The sequence below is a fragment of the Penaeus chinensis genome, chromosome 4 (genome assembly GCF_019202785.1).
Source record: "Penaeus chinensis breed Huanghai No. 1 chromosome 4, ASM1920278v2, whole genome shotgun sequence".
Classification (NCBI taxonomy): domain Eukaryota; kingdom Metazoa; phylum Arthropoda; class Malacostraca; order Decapoda; family Penaeidae; genus Penaeus; species Penaeus chinensis.
The window spans coordinates 20,388,839-20,407,745 of NC_061822.1; the positions used below are offsets into that span (position 1 = coordinate 20,388,839).

At 36.7% G+C, this 18,907-nt stretch overlaps 1 protein-coding gene across 2 annotated transcripts in view; it reads right to left on the minus strand.

The window, feature by feature from the left end:
* Positions 1–16,655, minus strand: part of LOC125025032 — a 79,220-nt gene extending 62,565 nt beyond the window's left edge. Inside the window, exon 1 of one of the 2 annotated variants that reach the window (XM_047612889.1) lies at positions 16,252–16,655. In XM_047612889.1, coding sequence (XP_047468845.1) covers positions 16,252–16,365 — 114 coding nt within the window. In that variant the 5' untranslated portion in view covers positions 16,366–16,655. The remainder of the gene's footprint in view (positions 1–16,251) is intronic. The other variant, XM_047612888.1, reaches the window with a different exon arrangement.
* Positions 16,656–18,907: the final 2,252 nt, after the last annotated feature.

Here is an 18,907-nt window from a genome sequence, read left to right on the forward strand (position 1 = left end):
CATTCAAAGCAAAATCTGAGCAGTCAAGAGGAAAGGTCATGGCCACTGTCTTCTGACATGCAGAGGGGATTTTGCTGGTTGGCTTCCTCAAGAGAAAGAAAATTACATCGAGAGAAAAAAAAAAATTACATCTGCATATAGTGAATGCATTTTGAGATAATTGTCCAAAAATCTCCTGGAAAGCTGCATCAGTCTCTTCCACCATGAAAATGCAGCCACTCATGTCCCTCCCAGACAGGAGCTGTGCTACGTGAATTTCGATGGGAAATCGTCCGACATCCACCTTACAGCCCTGATTTAGCCCCTTCTGCCTTCTTTTTGTTTCCAAACTTTAAAAAATCATTGATAGGTACCCATGTTCCATTGGCTGAAGATGTAAACAGAGCTGCACTGACATTGTTTAGATCACATGATCCTCAGTGTTACTCAGACGGACTTAAGGGGACAATCCCTCAAAGGAGAAGTGGTAAGGTAGAAATGGAGGGTGAGGGGGGGTAAATTTTTTTAATACTCATAGAAACAAAACCTTATAAATTTTTTTCAAATTTGATACTCTGTTTATTGTAGCATTTCACATCTTTGGTACAAAAGTTGTGGAATTTCCCCAAGGGTGGGTGTTGACCTCTTCAAAAACTTTTTTACCACATATGTCTCTTGCTTACCAGTATTGGCCCACATTGTTGCATACTTTACAATTAAAAAAATTAGCATAAACATTCATAAAGTATAAAGAGATTGATGCAAGCTTTTTTTGAAATTTGCCCTAGTTTTCTCAAAAAAAAAAAAAAAAAAAAAAATCTCATTCTTTTCAATTCTCAAAAATTAGCCAAATAAATCTGGACCGAAATTTAAAACATGCTCACTTCAATCTTTGCACATTTTCATAAGCTTTCAGCAGATACTAACATAATTTAAATTGAATAAGAACTGTTCACGAATAGTGGTACGGAAGGTCAGATTTTTTTTCTTCTTATGAAGGAGAAAAGATTGAAGATGTTTCAGTTTATTTTTTGTTCATTTCCTTCAAACAGTTTTTATCATCTAATTATCATAGAAATACAGTCATTTCCTTTACAAATAATGCTTATTGCATAAAGATATGATGACTGGTTCCCAAGTTATAAGAAAGTTTAAAAAGTCACCCCTCCAAAAAGTAGAACAATTTGATTTTTGTGAACATGACCCAATCCAGAAACGAGGTTATCATGAGTATCAGACCATTTATATTAATGTTTTCATACATGCACATGTTAATAACTTTGTGCATGGATGCATGGATGCAAATATCCACATGTGTACATGTATGCACACAAACAAACATGCATACATGTATACTAATTTGAGTACATGTGTGTGGAAATGTGTGTACATGTTCGTGTAAATATGTATCATGTATACACATGGGTACATGTGTACATAAAGTCTCTGTACAAAAAAGCCATGTGCAATGGATTTTTTTTTTTTTTTTTTTAATTCGACAAATATAAACGGAATAAAAAAATAAAAAAACGAGGTCAATTTCAGTGCTTTTCCATTGGCTTTCCAATGTTATTAACAATTCTTAGACAGGATGCAATCTGTTTGAATATAGCGTAATGAAGCTTGAAAAATTCAGTTTGCTGAAGAGACGAAAAAATTGAATATTTCTGTACATTTTTCTGAATCTTTCCTTCAGCGAAAATTTATTAATCAATTAGCTATAAAACTACACACATATCTCTTTCAAATGCCGTTAGTTACATGAAGTCTTGACTGGTTCCCGAGTTACAGTGAAATGTAAACTGGTACTTCTGTACAAGGTATCCTCAGCAACATGCTGCATTCATAAACGCTGTTATTGCTTGACTCAGACCACTTGTATTCGTGTTTTCTAGCATCTACATGTGCTTACATATGCATACATGTGTATGTGGGTGTACATTAGGGTGTTTCAATAATTGTCAATTTTCTAAAATTTGCTCGAATCCCGGGGGCAAGTTAAGAAATAGGCGCCTATGAATTTTCTGAATTTGGAAATGTATTTTTTATTAAAATCAAAGAATATCTCGCATTCTCTATTTTCAATTGAAAGTTTTGATAAAATTATGATTTAGACACCGCTTCGAACGCCAAATAACGCCTCGTTTTCTGTTGTCGGTATACCTATTTTTTTTTTAAATACCTCAATATTATACTTTTCTTTGATATTTTTGCATCAAAATTATTTTGATTATAAACTAATATTATATAAAGTTATTTAATTGCCATAAGACTATTTTTTCAATTAGTAGGCTTGACTTCTCTTTACTTTGTGTTCTCTTCCACCGAATCGGGCTTGGGTCGCCGAGAGCATGCTTTGGCTCTCGGACTTCTCACTTCGCTTAAATGATTTAAAGTAACATATTCTATTTAACAAGAGGCTATAAAAGGAAAGGACTCTAGTAATGACTTTATTTGGAACAAAATATATTGCATACAATATCATTTTCATTCTACTCCTTTGTTTACATTGTCATATCTCCGACTGCGCCGTTCTCTAGTTTCTGTTACAACACCAATTATGTTTATGTCTTCACATTTTTTCATGTCTCCAATCAGTTTTTCACAGTTTTGATTATGGCCAGGTATTAATGAACTTTTGGGTTTCCACATATCGATTTCATGCATATCATAGGCCAAGTATACAAACTTCATATCTGTGGTCAGATGTTGGGAAATTAAATTTTTCACACTCAGATTACACAGTTTTTCTGCAGTGAAATTGTGCTTCTCCTTATTTTTGAATAGGGCTGGTGTGTATGGCCATTTTTAACGAATTCCTCTTTTCAAGATCTTTGCAACTTCATCGACGTAATCATGATCAACAGCCAAGGGAAGAAGTGTACCATCTGCATTATACAGATGTCTGTTGATGGACGAGAAGTAGCTGCTAGGAAAGCCAAGTTCACAGCCAATCCTGGCATACCTCCTTGAAGTTTCAATAGCAGTTCTGAAAAAAAATAATTCCATTGCTGTTCACAGCTATTGTTTACTGGGCAAATCACCATCAGAAACTCCTTCCAGCTTGGTCAGTATGGTGTCAATGGTCAGGCAGATGTGTAGGAGGGAACAAAAAAATCCAAGCCACCTGACACCAACTGGCAAAAGACATTTCTGCAATATCTTCACTGTTGCATATAAATGGGACTTCTGCATTGTTGGTCTGCTTCCATTTCAGTCTGTTAAATTCCCGTCTTTGCGCCTGATAATCAACACTTCCGTGTGATCCATTGCTTCCTTGTACTTTTGCATCATACCAATCTATATCTTCCTTGAGGATTTCTCGGGGTTGTTTCTTTGCCTTGAATGACACAATCACAGTTTTCGAGAATTTTGTCTTCAGTGTTACATTTCTGATGGAGTCGTAGTACTCTTTCTTTATTTTTTCTTTCATATACCAAGGTGATATTGTCTTAATGCCGAATTTGCTATACAGCACAGCAATTTCCGCCTGCAACTTGGATAAAATCTGAGATTCCGTAATAGTCAAATTATTGCATGGCAAGCTATCTTTTGACCATCCTTTTAGTGTCTGGTTACCATGTCCTTTTAAGGCACAGTATCGAGCAAGAATGTCACTCTTCGTCTGTGGTCTAGGTGGCAAAACATCAATGGTACCAAACTATTTTAGTATACCCACGGCAGGGCATTTCGGTTCATCCGACATTATGGCAGAATCAAACATTGGGTAACTTAGGTCATTGCGAATGATTCCCGGGGACTTCCGTAAAGATTCCCAGTCACTATGCATTTCCATATAAACTTGTGCTACCTTAATAATGCACATTACTCGCTCGCCTATATTGTGGTGATGATCTCGTCAGTGGCAATATAGCACTTCGACGTGGTGGTTTGCGCAGTGCCGATACACGTATACTAAAAGAGTTTGGTACCATTGATGTTTTGCCACCTAGACCACTGACGAAGAGTGACATTCTTGCTCGATACTGTGCCTTAAAAGGACATGGTAACCAGACACTAAAAGGATGCTCAAAAGATAGCTTGCCATGCAATAATTTGACTATTACGGAATCTCAGATTTTATCCAAGTTGCAGGCGGAAATTGCTGTGCTGTATAGCAAATTCGGCATTAAGACAATATCACCTTGGTATATGAAAGAAAAAATAAAGAAAATAAAAAAAGAGTACTACGACTCCATCAGAAATGTAACACTGTAGACAAAATTCTCGAAAACTGTGATTGTGTCATTCAAGGCAAAGAAACAACCCCGAGAAATCCTCAAGGAAGATATAGATTGGTATGATGCAAAAGTACAAGGAAGCAATGGATCACTCGGAAGTGTTGATTATCAGGCGCAACGACGGGAATTTAACAGACTGAAATGGAATCAGATCAACAATGCAGAAGTCCCATTTATATGCAACAGTGAAGATATTGCAGAAATGTCTTTTGCCAGTTGGTGTCAGGTGGCTTGGATTTTTTTGTTCCCTCCTACACATCTGCCTGACCATTGATACCATACTGACCAAGCTGGAAGGAGTTTGTGATGGTGATTTGCCCAATAAATCCAAGATTGGAATAAAGAACAACACCATAAAGTGTCTGAAAGCACTGAAAAAAAAATCCATGAACAATCAGAAGTATTTTTGATTTTGCAAATGTTCATGTGCTGGCGTTCTGCTGTGAACAGCAATGGAATGACTCTTTTCAGAACTGCTATTGAAACTTCAAGGAGGTATGCCAGGATTGGCTGTGAACTTGGCTTTCCTAGCAGCTACTTCTCGTCCATCAACAGACATCTGTATAATGCAGATGGTACACTTCTTCCCTTGGCTGTTGATCATGATTACGTCGATGAAGTTGCAAAGATCTTGAAAAGAGGAATTCGTTAAAAATGGCCATACACACCAGCCCTATTCAAAAATAAGGAGAAGCACAATTTCACTGCAGAAAAACTGTGTAATCTGAGTGTGAAAGATTTCATTTCCCAACATCTGACCACAGATATGAAGTTTGCATACTTGGCCTATGATATGCATGAAATCGATATGTGGACCTAAAAGTTCATTAATATCTGGCCATAATCAAAACTGTGAAAGACAGATTGGAGACATGAAAAAACGTGAAGACATTAACAGAATTGTTGTTGTAACAGAAACTAGAGAACGGCGCAGTCGGAGATATGGCAATGTAAACAAGGGAGTAGAATGAAAATGATATTGTATGCAATATATAATGTTCCAAATAAAATAATTACTAGAATCCTTTCCTTTTATAGCCTCTTGTTAAATAGAATATGTTGCTTCAAATCCTTTAAGCGAAGTGAGAAGTTCGAGAGCCAAAGCATGCTCTCGGCGACCCAAGCCAGATTCGGTGGGAGAGAACACAAAGTAAAGAGAAGTCAAGCCTACTAATTGAAAAATTAGTCATATGGCAATTAAAGAATTTTATATATTAATTTATAATAGAAATAATTTGATGCAAAAATATTAAAGAAAAGTATAATATTGAGGTATTTTAAAAATAAAATAGGTATACCGACAACAGAAAACGAGGCGTTATTTGGCGTTCGAAGCGGTGTCTAAATCATAATTTTATCAAAACTTTCAATTGAAAATAGAGAATGCGAGATATTCTTTGATTTTAATTAAAAAATACATTTCCAAACTCAGACAATTCATAGGCGCCTATTTCTTAACTTGCCCCCGGGATTCGAGCAAATTTTAGAAAATCGACAATTATTGAAACACCCTATTTTTGTGCGCATGTATTTAAAAACATGTGCATACATATACTTGTGTACGTAAATGTGTATACACGTGTATGTAAATGTATACACATGAATGTATATATGTAAAGATATCTGTAAATGTGTGTACATACGTGCACATGTATACTAAAGTGCAGAGATAACCAGAACCGGTTAGAGTAACAAGCGGTTCGTAGTTACCGAGTGACCTTGAATTGTTACTTTATTCGTTGGAAATAACTGTTTAGCAAGAGTTCATATTTTGAAATATAAACGCACCACTGTTTGTTCACAATGGAGGCTTTTATCTTTGCTTTATTTACACAAACCGTTTATTTATAGGCCAATATCTAACGAGTTAGAGGTATTTGACATTTAATGTAGGACTTTTAATGTTTATATTCTTCAGTCGTCTATATTTATTTAACTGTAGCTATATTATTACTATAATGCGTTTTCTCGATTGCTAGGGTTCCTATGGACGTAAAAACTTTTATTTGTTTTCATCACAAAACCTTCAAATTGGGAGGAATTTCTTAAATTAGGACACTTCCATCCTCCCTGGAGCATATATTGAAAAGTAAACCGCATTTTCATACTGTCATTCTGCCACGAACTTTTTGAAGCCACCTCATGTGTGTGTGTGTGTGTGTGTGTGTGTGTGTGTGTGTGTGTATTCAAACATATATTAGAGATTGAATAATGCAATGCCGCACTGATATCGACTGATATCTATCTATATATATACATATTTAAATATATATATATATAATTAAATATATATACATGATATATATAAACATTGTGTATACATATTTTCAGATATACATATATATAAATACATATACATATATATATGCATATGTATATATATATGTATATATATATATATATGTGTGTGTGTGCATATATAAATATATATATATATATGTATGTGTGCACATATATATACATATAAATATATGTATGTATAATTGGCTGTATATGTATATACATATATATATGTATACGTATATATATATCAAGCTATATATATCAAGATACATATATGTATATATACATATATCTTGATATATATACATATACATCTTGATATATGTACATATATATCTTGATATATGTACATATATATCTTGATATATGTACATATATATCTTGATATATATACATATAGATATTTATGTATATGTATATATCATCATCATCATCAAGGGGCTAACACCGACGGGGGTGCATGGCCGCATCTACCCTTCACTTCCAGCCACGAGAGTCCCTCATGGCGAGTCTCCAGGCAGGCCTTTGGCCCATCTCCAACTCCTCATAACAGGTCTCGTCAAGCTGCCCAAGCCATGACCTCCTAAGTCATCCCACGGGCCTCCTCCATCGAGAATTGTCTCGCACAGAGACCTGATGGGCAGGGTCATCCACAGGGAAACGAGCTAGGTGCCCATATAGCCTGAGTTGGCGATCCCAGATCATGCAAGTAACAGGTCCGATGCCCATCTCACGATGTTGCCGTCGGTTGGACACATGGTCCTGCCAACTGTACCCATTCAAAAGGCATGAAGACAAGACTCCAAGGCACTAGATAGGGTGCAGGATTTGCTTCCATAGAGCAAAGGTGGCAGTAGCAAGGCCTTGAAGACACATAATTTGGTCTATTATGGACTTGCTAAGAGTGAATCCAGACTGTTCTGGTCTCTGGTGAATTAGTAAGTAGTCATAGATCCATTTCAGAAGAATGTGGGTGAGAACCTTGCCTGATATACTGATCAGTGAAATGCCACAGTAGTTGCTACAGTCCCAATGATCCCTTTTTCCATTCAGAAAAGGGATGACTACGCCCCTCAATAAGTCGGGGAATGGTGCCAGACTGCCAGATGGCCATAGGTTCACCCCAGCCTATAGCAGTTCAGCAAGGATATCACATATGCCTGTGGTTTTCCCACACTTCAGCTTGGAAATTGCCATCCTAACCTCAATTAAGGTAGGAGGTTCCTTGGTGATGGCTGAGTTTAGCAAAGGTATTGTGATACCACTTGTATCAAAGCTAACTGTTGTAGGGTCTACTTGGTACAGCTGCTCAAAATATTTAGCCAATCATTCACAAACCCCTACATGATCTGAGATGATCTGTCCATCCAATGAGCGGACTGCAGTCATCTGCGAGGAGGGGTAAGAGTTCAGCTTTCTCAGGGTTTGGTAGGCAGGGTGAAGGTCTTTTACTAAAAAATGGCCTTCAACCTCCTCAGCAAGGTTCCTGATGACCTGTTCCTTGTCCTTTCTCAACAGTGTCCAAGCCCTATGCACCAAATAGCAATGCAAGTCTAATGTCTCCATAGAGATGAAATTCTGCCTTACCCTCGGGCATATGCCAATGGACTTGAAGGACTCCCACAGAGCAACTGGGTCCATCAGGTTTTCAAGTTATGTGAAATGATCAGAGACTGCCATGGCAAACCCACAGGTACATTCCTCCTTCCTCAGTCTGTCCAAGTGAAACACCTTTGAGTGACCACTGGAGGGACAAGGAGTTTTGAAGTGGATCTGTAGGGTAGCCACTACCAACCACTCGCTGACATGAATGTGGTCAATTTCCTTAGCCACAGTACCCATAGGAGTGTACACAGCAATAAGAGACACAAAGCCAAAAGCATGCTTCAGTCTCAATGCCATAAAATGCTCATCAACCAATGTTACTTGAACTACCAAGGGTTGGAGTTGGCTGGAGATGGCTATGGCTACTCCCTGAAGGTGATGACCATTGCCACAGCCTGACCAGTAGTAGGTGTAGCCACCCATACTGATCATGCTGCTGTCAGGTCTTCTCACCTCCGAGAGGGTAGCCACCTCAATTCCCTCAATAGCAGTAACCGCTCATCCTGCTGCAAGAACCAGAAGTTCCAAGTGCCTACCTAGATAGCTAGCCTGAGGTTAAGCCTCAAGCTCTGGGTGGACACCATCTCTGTCACCCCAGCCAATGCTCCCCAAATAAAGAGGGTCAGCAGGGTATGGAGCCCAACATCTGCCTGTGAGATTCCCTGGGGCTTTGCCCTACATGCTGGGTTGGCACTTGCCGGGGCACAGGCAGGACAAGTAACTCCAATCCAATCCTGCACCCCAACATTTGCCCTCCCAATGGTACCCACAGCCCGCCTCACTTGCTGTGTATATATGCATATATTTATATATACATAAAAATATATATACTTCAACATATATATCATCATATATATGTATATATAAAATTATACATACATTCATATAAATATATATAATTTATATATAAATATACATATGTGTATAAAGATACATATATATACATATATTCATCTATACATATATAAATATATATACACACACATATATGTATAAATGTATCTATATGTATATAGAGATATATATGTGTATGTGTTTGCTGGTATCTATTAAAAAATATATATAAATATATATATAAATATGCATATATTTATATATATTTAAACATACATATGTATGTATATATAAATATAAACATATAATTGTATATGCATATATGTTCAAATATATTTATACATATGAAAGATGGAATAATGCAATGCCGCATAGATATGTAACAATCCTCCCTGAGCTAGCCTTGAACCTAGGTCACTTCGGGTATGAAACCGGAGGGCCAGTACTAAACTAACTATGCCACATGACCCACCAAAAGGAGTGTGCTACTAGGATCTAACTAGCTCCATAGACATTACATATTTACTCATATATGAGAAATAACAGCAAGGTTTTACACACACTCCCCATGGGCACTCAGTGGAAATTGAATTAGAAATTCAAAACCAAAGTCAGATGTACTGAGGTGTGTATATATATGAAAGGTGGAATAATGCAATGCCGTATTGATATAGATAAATAACAATCCTCCCTGATCAGGCCTCGAACCTAGGTCACTCTGGGTATGAAACCTGAGGGCCAGTATTAAACCAAACATGCCATACGACCAACTAAAAGGAGTGTGCAACTAGGATCTAACTAGCTTCATATATATAAATAAATATATATACATACATACATACAAACATTATATATATATATATATATAAAGTGTATCTATATATATATGTATATAAAGTTTATCTATATAGTAATATATATATATACAATATATTTGAATATATATAAAGGGTAGAAAAAATCACAATGCAAATACTAGATTTATTGAAAATGAGACTACAGTTTCGAAATCCACCTGAATTCCAGCTTCAGACTCCAGGAATCCAGGTGGATTTCAAAACTGCCGAACTCACAAACACCGTTTGACAGCTCGCAGCCCGAGGCCCATCATCGCGTCCCAGGTCACATCCCCCCTGCACCTAGTACAGAGAAAGGACAGCGATTGGCGCCCTTGTGGTGATTTTGCCATCTCAACACAGCCACCATGCCGGATCGCTACCTTCTTCCCCACCTACACTTCTTCACATGTGAACTCTCAAGAGCGCACAATTTTTTTTAAAAATTACCTTGTCACAGCATACCACAAAGATCCCCATCACCGAAGAGGACATTTCAAAGAAGGGTGTAACCACCCCCTTCTGCCTATAAGAATTTCTACGTATACCGTTCGGCCTCCACAATGCTGCCCAGACCCTCCAGCATTTCATGGATGATGTTACCTGGGGACTACAAGGCATTTTTATCTCAGCAGTAGTGAGGAGCACAAGGAACACCTCTACACCCTCTTTGACTGCCTGCAGAAAGCCAGAGTCGTCACCAACCCTGGTAAGTCTCTCCAGAGTCCCCTCTCTTACTTTCTTAGGTCACAAAATTACTGCTGATGGCATCACCCTGGCTCAGGAGAAGGTCAGCAGCATCAGGCAGTTCCCTAGACCGACAACCAAGAGACAGCTTCAGAAGTACCTCAGTATGATAAACTTCTTCAGGAGGTTCATTCCTAGGTGTGCACCTCTTCTGGCTCCCCTACAGGGCCTCCTCACCCCATCCTAGTCAGGATGCAGCAGAGACATTACATGGAACCCTGAGGCGACCAAAGCTTTCAAGACCAGCAAAGATGCCTTAGCCTCAGCAACGCTCCTAAACCACCCACAGTAGAGGGCGAAGCTAAACATAACCATGGACGCCTCAGACACCGCCCTGCAGCAAGATCCAGGGAATGGTTGAAAACACCTGGCTTTCTTTCCGCAGACTCTCAGCCCACAGCAAAGTTGGTACAACACCTTCAACAAGGAGCTCTTTGCGGTCTACACTGCAATCAAGCACTTCCAGACATACGTCGAGGGGAAAGATTTCCACATCCTGATGGATCACAAGCCCCTCACCTTCACCCTGCACAACAGAGCAGTTGTCAGTTCCTACACGAAGAAAGGCACCTGGATTTCATGGCCCAGGTCACCACTGACATACGGTACATCCGAGGCACCAACAACTAGGCCACAGACGCCCTATCCAGAGTATCGATAGTCATGGTAAGTGCCAGGAACAACCCCATCGACTATCATATAGTTCGCAGGGAACAGCAAGCTGTGGTGACCACCTTGGGAGAAGCTTTGGCACATGGTAGGGCCAGGCTCATTCCGTTTGGCGACTTAGGTTCCCGCCATTCACCGCATAGCTCTCTGGACCTGACCGGAGAGTAAACATCGCGCTTGGCCCATTTAAGTCGCGGAGTCCAGAAACACAACACACTCATCAGCTAGGCTCTGACCACTAAACAACCTCTGTAAACTCCATCAATAAGGAGTAATTTGACTACCGAGTGTTTACCTATAACCATACAATCTCCAAGCTAAAGAATGGTAAAGCTATGGGTATCTGTAGCATCCCAGCTGAATTATTACGGCCTGTATACTGGTACTGAAAGAGCTGTAAAGTGTGGTAGGGACCTGTCAAGCCTCTTCCGTTTGTTCAGGTGTGAGGCAAGGCTGTGTTTTTTCACCAACACTTTTCAACACTTGCATGGACTGGATACTGGGTAGAGTAGAGCTACTGTCCAAAGTCACTGTGGCGCAACTATGGGCAATATCAAGGTTACCAACTTTGACTTTGCTGACAATGTTGCTATTCTATCTGAGTGGAGGCTCTTGAAGCATTTACCAATGAAGCAAAGCCCCTGGGGCTAGAGGTCTTCTGGACCAAGAATAAGATCCAGGACTTTGGATTCCATTCAGTCAGTACATGCTTGCAGTGAGGACATTGAGGTTACAGAGAGCTTTATATACCTTGGTAGTGCAGTTCATGACTCCCAGCTTTCAGACCAGGAAGTCAGTAGACAGGTTGGCCTGCCAGCAGGGGTCATGAAATCTTTCGACATGAGTATTTGAAGATGCCCGTACCTGTGCAGAAGGACCATGCTATGTGTCTTCAAGGCCCTGATACAGCAAGCTTTACTATACAACCTTTCATAACAGGTCCATGCACCGGATCATGGGGTACAGTTGGGAGGAACACGTGTCCAACCAACAGTCACACTGTGACTGGTACAGGTACAGAACCTGTTACTTCCACAACCCACAATTGCCAACTTAGGCTATAAGGCCACCTGGACTGTTTCGCATGGGATGATCCTGCCCACCAGGTTGTCTCTGTTCAAGCAACCCTGAGTGGAAGAGGCCCAAAGGACTACCTAGGAAGTTATGGCTTGGCCATAACTTCTGCCTGGTGGGTTGCCATGAGGGAACCTCATGGGTGGAAAAAAAGGGTAGATGCGGCTATATATGTATGTATATATATATATATATGCATTTATAATTTTATAAATAACTTATTTATTCATATACATTTACAAATATATATATGAATATATATATATGTATAAATATAAATGTATAAATGTGTATATATATAAAATATATATGTATATTTATTTATATACATATTTATGCATATATGTATATATGTTTAATATGTACATATGTATAAATATATACATATATTTATGCATATATATACATGTATGTATAAATATATGTGTATATATAAGTACATCTCCGAAATTATATTTCAATACACTTGCTGGATCCCACTTTTGCAAATCTGGCAACCACTTCGATGTAAAACAAGTGTAAATGGTATTTCTATGAATGAGTCGAAAGCCCTAGATGATGATGTGTGTGTGTGTGTGTGTGTGTGTGTGTGTGTGTGTGTGTGTGTGTGTGTGTGTGTGTGTGTGTGTGTGTGTGTGTGTGTGTGTGTGTGTGCATACACATATATATACATATATATATACATATATATATGTATATATATATAATTTAATATAATATATACATATATATACAAATATATATAATATAATATATTTATATATGTTATATATATATATATATATATATATATATATATATATATATACACTGTGTGTGTTATATACATATTATTTTACATATGATTATTTATTATATATTCAAACAATAGATATGCTCAAGTTTAGTAATAACTACAGTACTGTTTTGAAACTGGTAAAACCTGACAATTAAACCCACAAAATTTAACAAAAATAAAGATGGTTATCAGGAAATGCTATATAAATCCTATATTAACCCAATGCCGCCGGAGAAAATGAACAAAAAATGGGGAAAATGCTGTGCCTATTTTCTATATTTTTTGTGAAATGTCTGCCCATAGATGGCTCTGCTAGTGCTTAGCCACAAAGGAGTCAATTAGTAGACCTTGTGACCGTACCTGATTTGAATTGGCGGAAAAAAAATTATTTTTTATTAGTGCTATGCATATCGATGGTATTATTTTTATTATAAACAATATAATTATTATTAACAGCAAAATAAGATAAACGTAAAATATTTTGTAAATCAAAGAAAAGGGTGAACGGGCGAGACAGGCAGCACTTGTAACTGGCTCATTGGTGACTTAGTACAAGTGTAACCATCTATGTGTTAAAACAATCAAACAAGTACTCACAGTGGGCAAAGCACATGTCTACACGTCATACCCATCGGCAAGGGGTTAAGAATGTTCATAAGTTTTTCTGTTTATAATATATTCATAATAAAATATGAATCATCATGAATCATCATCTTCAATTTTATGATCATTTATATCAAAGTTACTTTATTGCCCCCTGGCAGTAAATCGGCATGGTAGCAAAGTGGCTCCTGGCAGTCTGGGGATTAAACAAAGTATGTTCCCTCCCTTTAAAACCCCAACTGGCCACAGGTTCCTTTGGAGTGCTGTAGGTCAGAAATAAGGGGCGTTTCAACTGGCCTTGTGAACACGCAATTCTGGTTGTACGCTCGGTTATCTGAACAGAATCATAGCACTTTGGTGCAAAATCTGGAGGCTGAGATAACCACACCTATAGCGTTCTTTCCCAAAGAAATTCATGGGCTACTCCAGGGCGCAAATAAAAACTATTGTCCATAATTTCTTTAGAATAATTATAAACATCTCTATGCATTTATAAAGTTAATGGAAATTTTTTAACATTATCTGTATTACTTGTTATGTATCAGTTATTAGAAAATTATTTATTGTACAAAAGTAAACAAACAAGAAGACTCTCTTTGTTTTTTTTAGGATAATCATCTTGCATCAAGGCCCGTCCTTCTGTGAGAAGATGTATAAATAAATATGTATATATATACTAAATACATATGCACATATATATATTTACATCTACATATATTTTTTTCTATGCGTATGTGTGTATGTACATGTATACATATATATGTATACACACATATATGTGTATTTACATATAAATATATATGTATATATATGCATAAATTTATATATACAAATAAATAGGTAAATATACATGTATGAATGTATGTATGTATGTATGTATGTATGTATGTATGTATGTATGTATGTATATATATATATATTTCCACACACACACACACACACACACACACACACACACACACACACACACACACACACACACACACACACACACACACACACACACACACACACACAATATATATACATACATATACATATAGATATATAAATATATATATATATATATATATATATATATGTATATAAGTATATATGTATAAACAGGTACATATATATATATATATATATATATATATATATATATATATATATATGTACATCTATATACATATAAATATATAAATGAATATATAAATTCATTTATCTATTCATTGGATGGGGAAAGGGGTGAAATTATTAAAGTCTCCAGGATAACATTAAATTCTGTGAAGCAACCATCTTCCAGCTTCACATACCTTTCCCTGCAACAACTTGCTTTTACCCTCCATGAGAAGGTAAACTAAATTTGCAATTTTAAATGTATTGATAATTTTACTATATGAAGCTTGGAGCAATACACCAATCAGGATAGGGTACAGCTGAGGATATACAGTGACTGGGTAATTATGTTCCATACAGTAATATCTGTGGGTATTTGTATGTATATAGTAATATTTACTCAAAACTTTGTGTGCACAACTCCAATGTGAATCTTTGATGACCAAAGTTTGGCTTGGGTTTTTCTTTTTCCCTCTTCTTTCAGTTTTGTGCTTGTTTTGAGCAATTTTGACCATATCTCCCCAGCCCCTGGAATTCCCCAAGTTTGTTTTCTAGGGTAATTGGAGTATAAGTCTCAGAAAGGTACACTTGCTTCGTAATTAATTACATTTATTATAATTTCCTCAATCTATCAGTGTCATGTACTGTATACTGTGAAATCCACAATGTTATATATTAATAGATGACTATATTTACTGTAATGTAATCTGATGTCTATTGATTAGTATTACAGGAGTTCCTACCCAAAAGCACTCTACCCACGACTAGGTAAAGTGCATAAATGACATGCAGAAGCAACCAATACAAGAGTCTGTCCAACACTCTCTCCTGCCATGAATATGTGGAGGATTTTTAGTTTTCCTGGGTAGGGGTTGGCATTAGCAGCCCCCTAAGAGGGAGGTCGCAGGGGGTATTGTTTGCATTAGACAATAAATTAACTGATTCAGTACTGTGATTACAGCAGTGTTCAAGAATTCCACACAGTACATGCACAACTGGAACTCCCAGAAAAATACTTTGTTAATGTTACCGAGAGTGGCGCAAGAAGAGAGAGAGAAATGGTCAGTGCCATCTTACAGAAATAGAGTAATAAACAACGCAGATACAGCTGTAGCGACCTCCTGTTTATCACGAAATCACAAAATATCTGCTGTATATCACTGCTCAGAGTTCTAAATGTTGCATTTTTCTGTAAGTTGGCACAAAGTGCTTATAAAGGGGGGTACAGGGGGGGTTGCCCCCATGTCTAGGGAATAAAGAGAAGATAGGAAAGATTTTTGGGTTCACATATTACCCTGGTTCAGGAAATTCGTCTCTGGAGAGTGTGTCATTCTCGGTAACAAATACAAAATAGACAACAGACATCGTATTACTATGCTGTAAACATATCTATAGCCTAAATTATATCTTGTTAAGTAGATATGTTTTTGAGTGTGTGTTATTCATATGATGGGAGGATCATTAATAAAAAAGTAATCACTTGAACTAAGACATGCTTTACCTCAGAGAAGCTGTGTCTGTGGCGCAGGGGTAAGCCTCTTCGCCCTCTGAAACTAGGGCCTGACCCACCGCCTCCACCACCTGCCCCTTGTCGTTTCGCCAACACACCTCCCATCAGGATCGGCGTTTCCTTCTTCCCTCTTGTACCCCTTTACCACCACCTTTTCTCATGCAAGCCATTGTCATATCAGTGAAAGAGAGGTCCGGCGTGGATTTCATGAATGTAACTCGAGCCCAGAAGTCTCCATCTTCGATTTGTGTTCGATTTGTTTACATGCCCTGAAGCGGTTACGAACACAAACTCTTTTTGGGCGAAAGTAATTGAATTATTCTTCAAGTCTTCTAGATATTTGTATGTCTTCCGAGTTTTCCTTATTATTGAAAACAGTACCTAACTATAAAACAAACAAACAAAAAAAACATACGAAAGCTATAGGCCTTATCTGCAGCTCCAAATACTTGCAATTATTTCAAGTCTTGTGAGCGTACGAAAACCCATTAGGTCAAAATACCGTACCGTTTAAGAAGAAAAAAAAAGTAAACAGCCACTGACACACAGAGTGTCCTATGGCATTGCTCAAATGTTCTAAAAACAGTTATTTTGACTGGTTTCAACATTCCTACTTTGCTATATTATTATTGTTAGATCATATAGTGGTGGTGTTGATCATTATCAATGGCCAGTGCTAATACAACAACAACGTTAATAATATTGATGATGATGATGATGACGATAACAATAACGATATCGATAACGAAAATGTAACGCTTGGGGTCAAGGTCTACAGACCTTTTTTGCGGTAGCCTCTCGCATTTTTGTATTTTTATACGAATTTTCTGTTATATTGTTTCTCATGTAATTGCGTATTATTATGCAGAGTAATTTCAGGTATTATTTTGTATAGATGTTTTTTTGTTTTTTTAATATTTATGAATTACATATATAAAAAAGTATACGATCATCACACCCTGTCCATCGATTTTATGAGAAAGTAAGGGAAAGTGAGTTTAACGCGTATTTGTTCCAGATTTCTCTGAAGAATAACTATTAACTCAAACAACTACACTCAGTCAGCTGAAAACAGACAGGGACCGCGCTCCATAGGACCATACCTTCGCAACTACAAATTAATGTTTATCATTATTTTTGTCATCGTTATTGTTGGTATTATTGTTACTAGTCATCTGTATAATCATCATCATTATTATCATATTACTTCCGTCATTATCATTATTATTATTATCATTATTATTATTTGTATTTGAGTTATTGTTATTATTAGGATTTATCTGCAATTTCTTGCAAGTAGATGATTTTTTGCTACTGAATTTCAAGTGATTTCAAGTTTAAAATCCGCCTACACAGGCGTGTCAACCTGTCCATTCAGCTCAGACAGTTATAACGTTTATTTTTATGCTCAAACGAGTTAATAAAACTTAAAACAATGTATTGCTAAATGGGGAATAAATAATCGTTTGAATTTCTTTACGTGACGTACATTTATCTTTAAACTCGTAAGAGACTGTTTGTGATTATTTTTTAATAAGAAACAATTTGCATCAATAATACATATACCTTTCTTTACTAGCACTCTTTGCCAACTAACAGAAAAACGCAACATTAAGAACTCTGGCTGTGGAATTAATCTCTCAGCGGTGATTTGCAGCGGACATTTTTATCCTTTGGCTACAGCTTTACCTGTGTTTATGAAATTTATCAAAATGCAACTAGACGAATAAGCAGTGTTGAAGTACAGTCACACCCAGAGCATTGCATTCGAATTGTAAACATTTTGATAGGCGGTGAGTGATCTGTAAAGCTCAAGTACTAAAATATTACAATTTCTTTTGTTTTCCAAAGAGATAATAATAATGATGATAACGATAAAACATAATGATAATCATAATAATAACAATGATAACAATATTGATAATGATGATGGTAGTAATAATAATAGTAAAAATAATTAATGATGACAACAATGGTATGATCATTATTATTTTTATCATTATCATTATTATTATTATTATTATTATTATTATTACTATTATTGTTATTGCTATTATCTTCATCATCATCATAACTATAGCAATAGAAATATTAAGTGATTTTCTTTCTAGAACTAATTTGCATCCTCAAACACATCAGGTGTCAAGAGATTGTCATTGCCACCGTCATTGTCGCTTTCATTCCTATTATCACTGTCATTGTTACTATTGTAATCATTATCATTATTATATTATCATTTATGGTCAACATCATCAATATAATCATCATTATATAAACAATAATAAGGGTGGAGCATGGTAGGAAAGCGGGTAAATCAATTTACTCAAGCAAATGCAGTAAAATAGTTGTTTTTAGGACAAATAAGTTCTACCCAATAATTCTAGCGCGTGATGTGGCATAAAGAGTAAGCCAATCAATTCTCTTTTGCCATTAAAATCATCTCATTTCTTATATATGTAAATTAACAGTCGTGGCACGGAACGCTCCGTGTGTAAAACTTAAAAAAAGAGATGGTTCTGTTCAAGCAGATAAAGTCTTGTTATTCCATAATCATGATTATTATTAGCATATTTTATTACTATTGGTATTTGTATTAGTGTCATTTGTTATTATTACTGACTTTCTTAATGTGTATTTTTTCTTTACT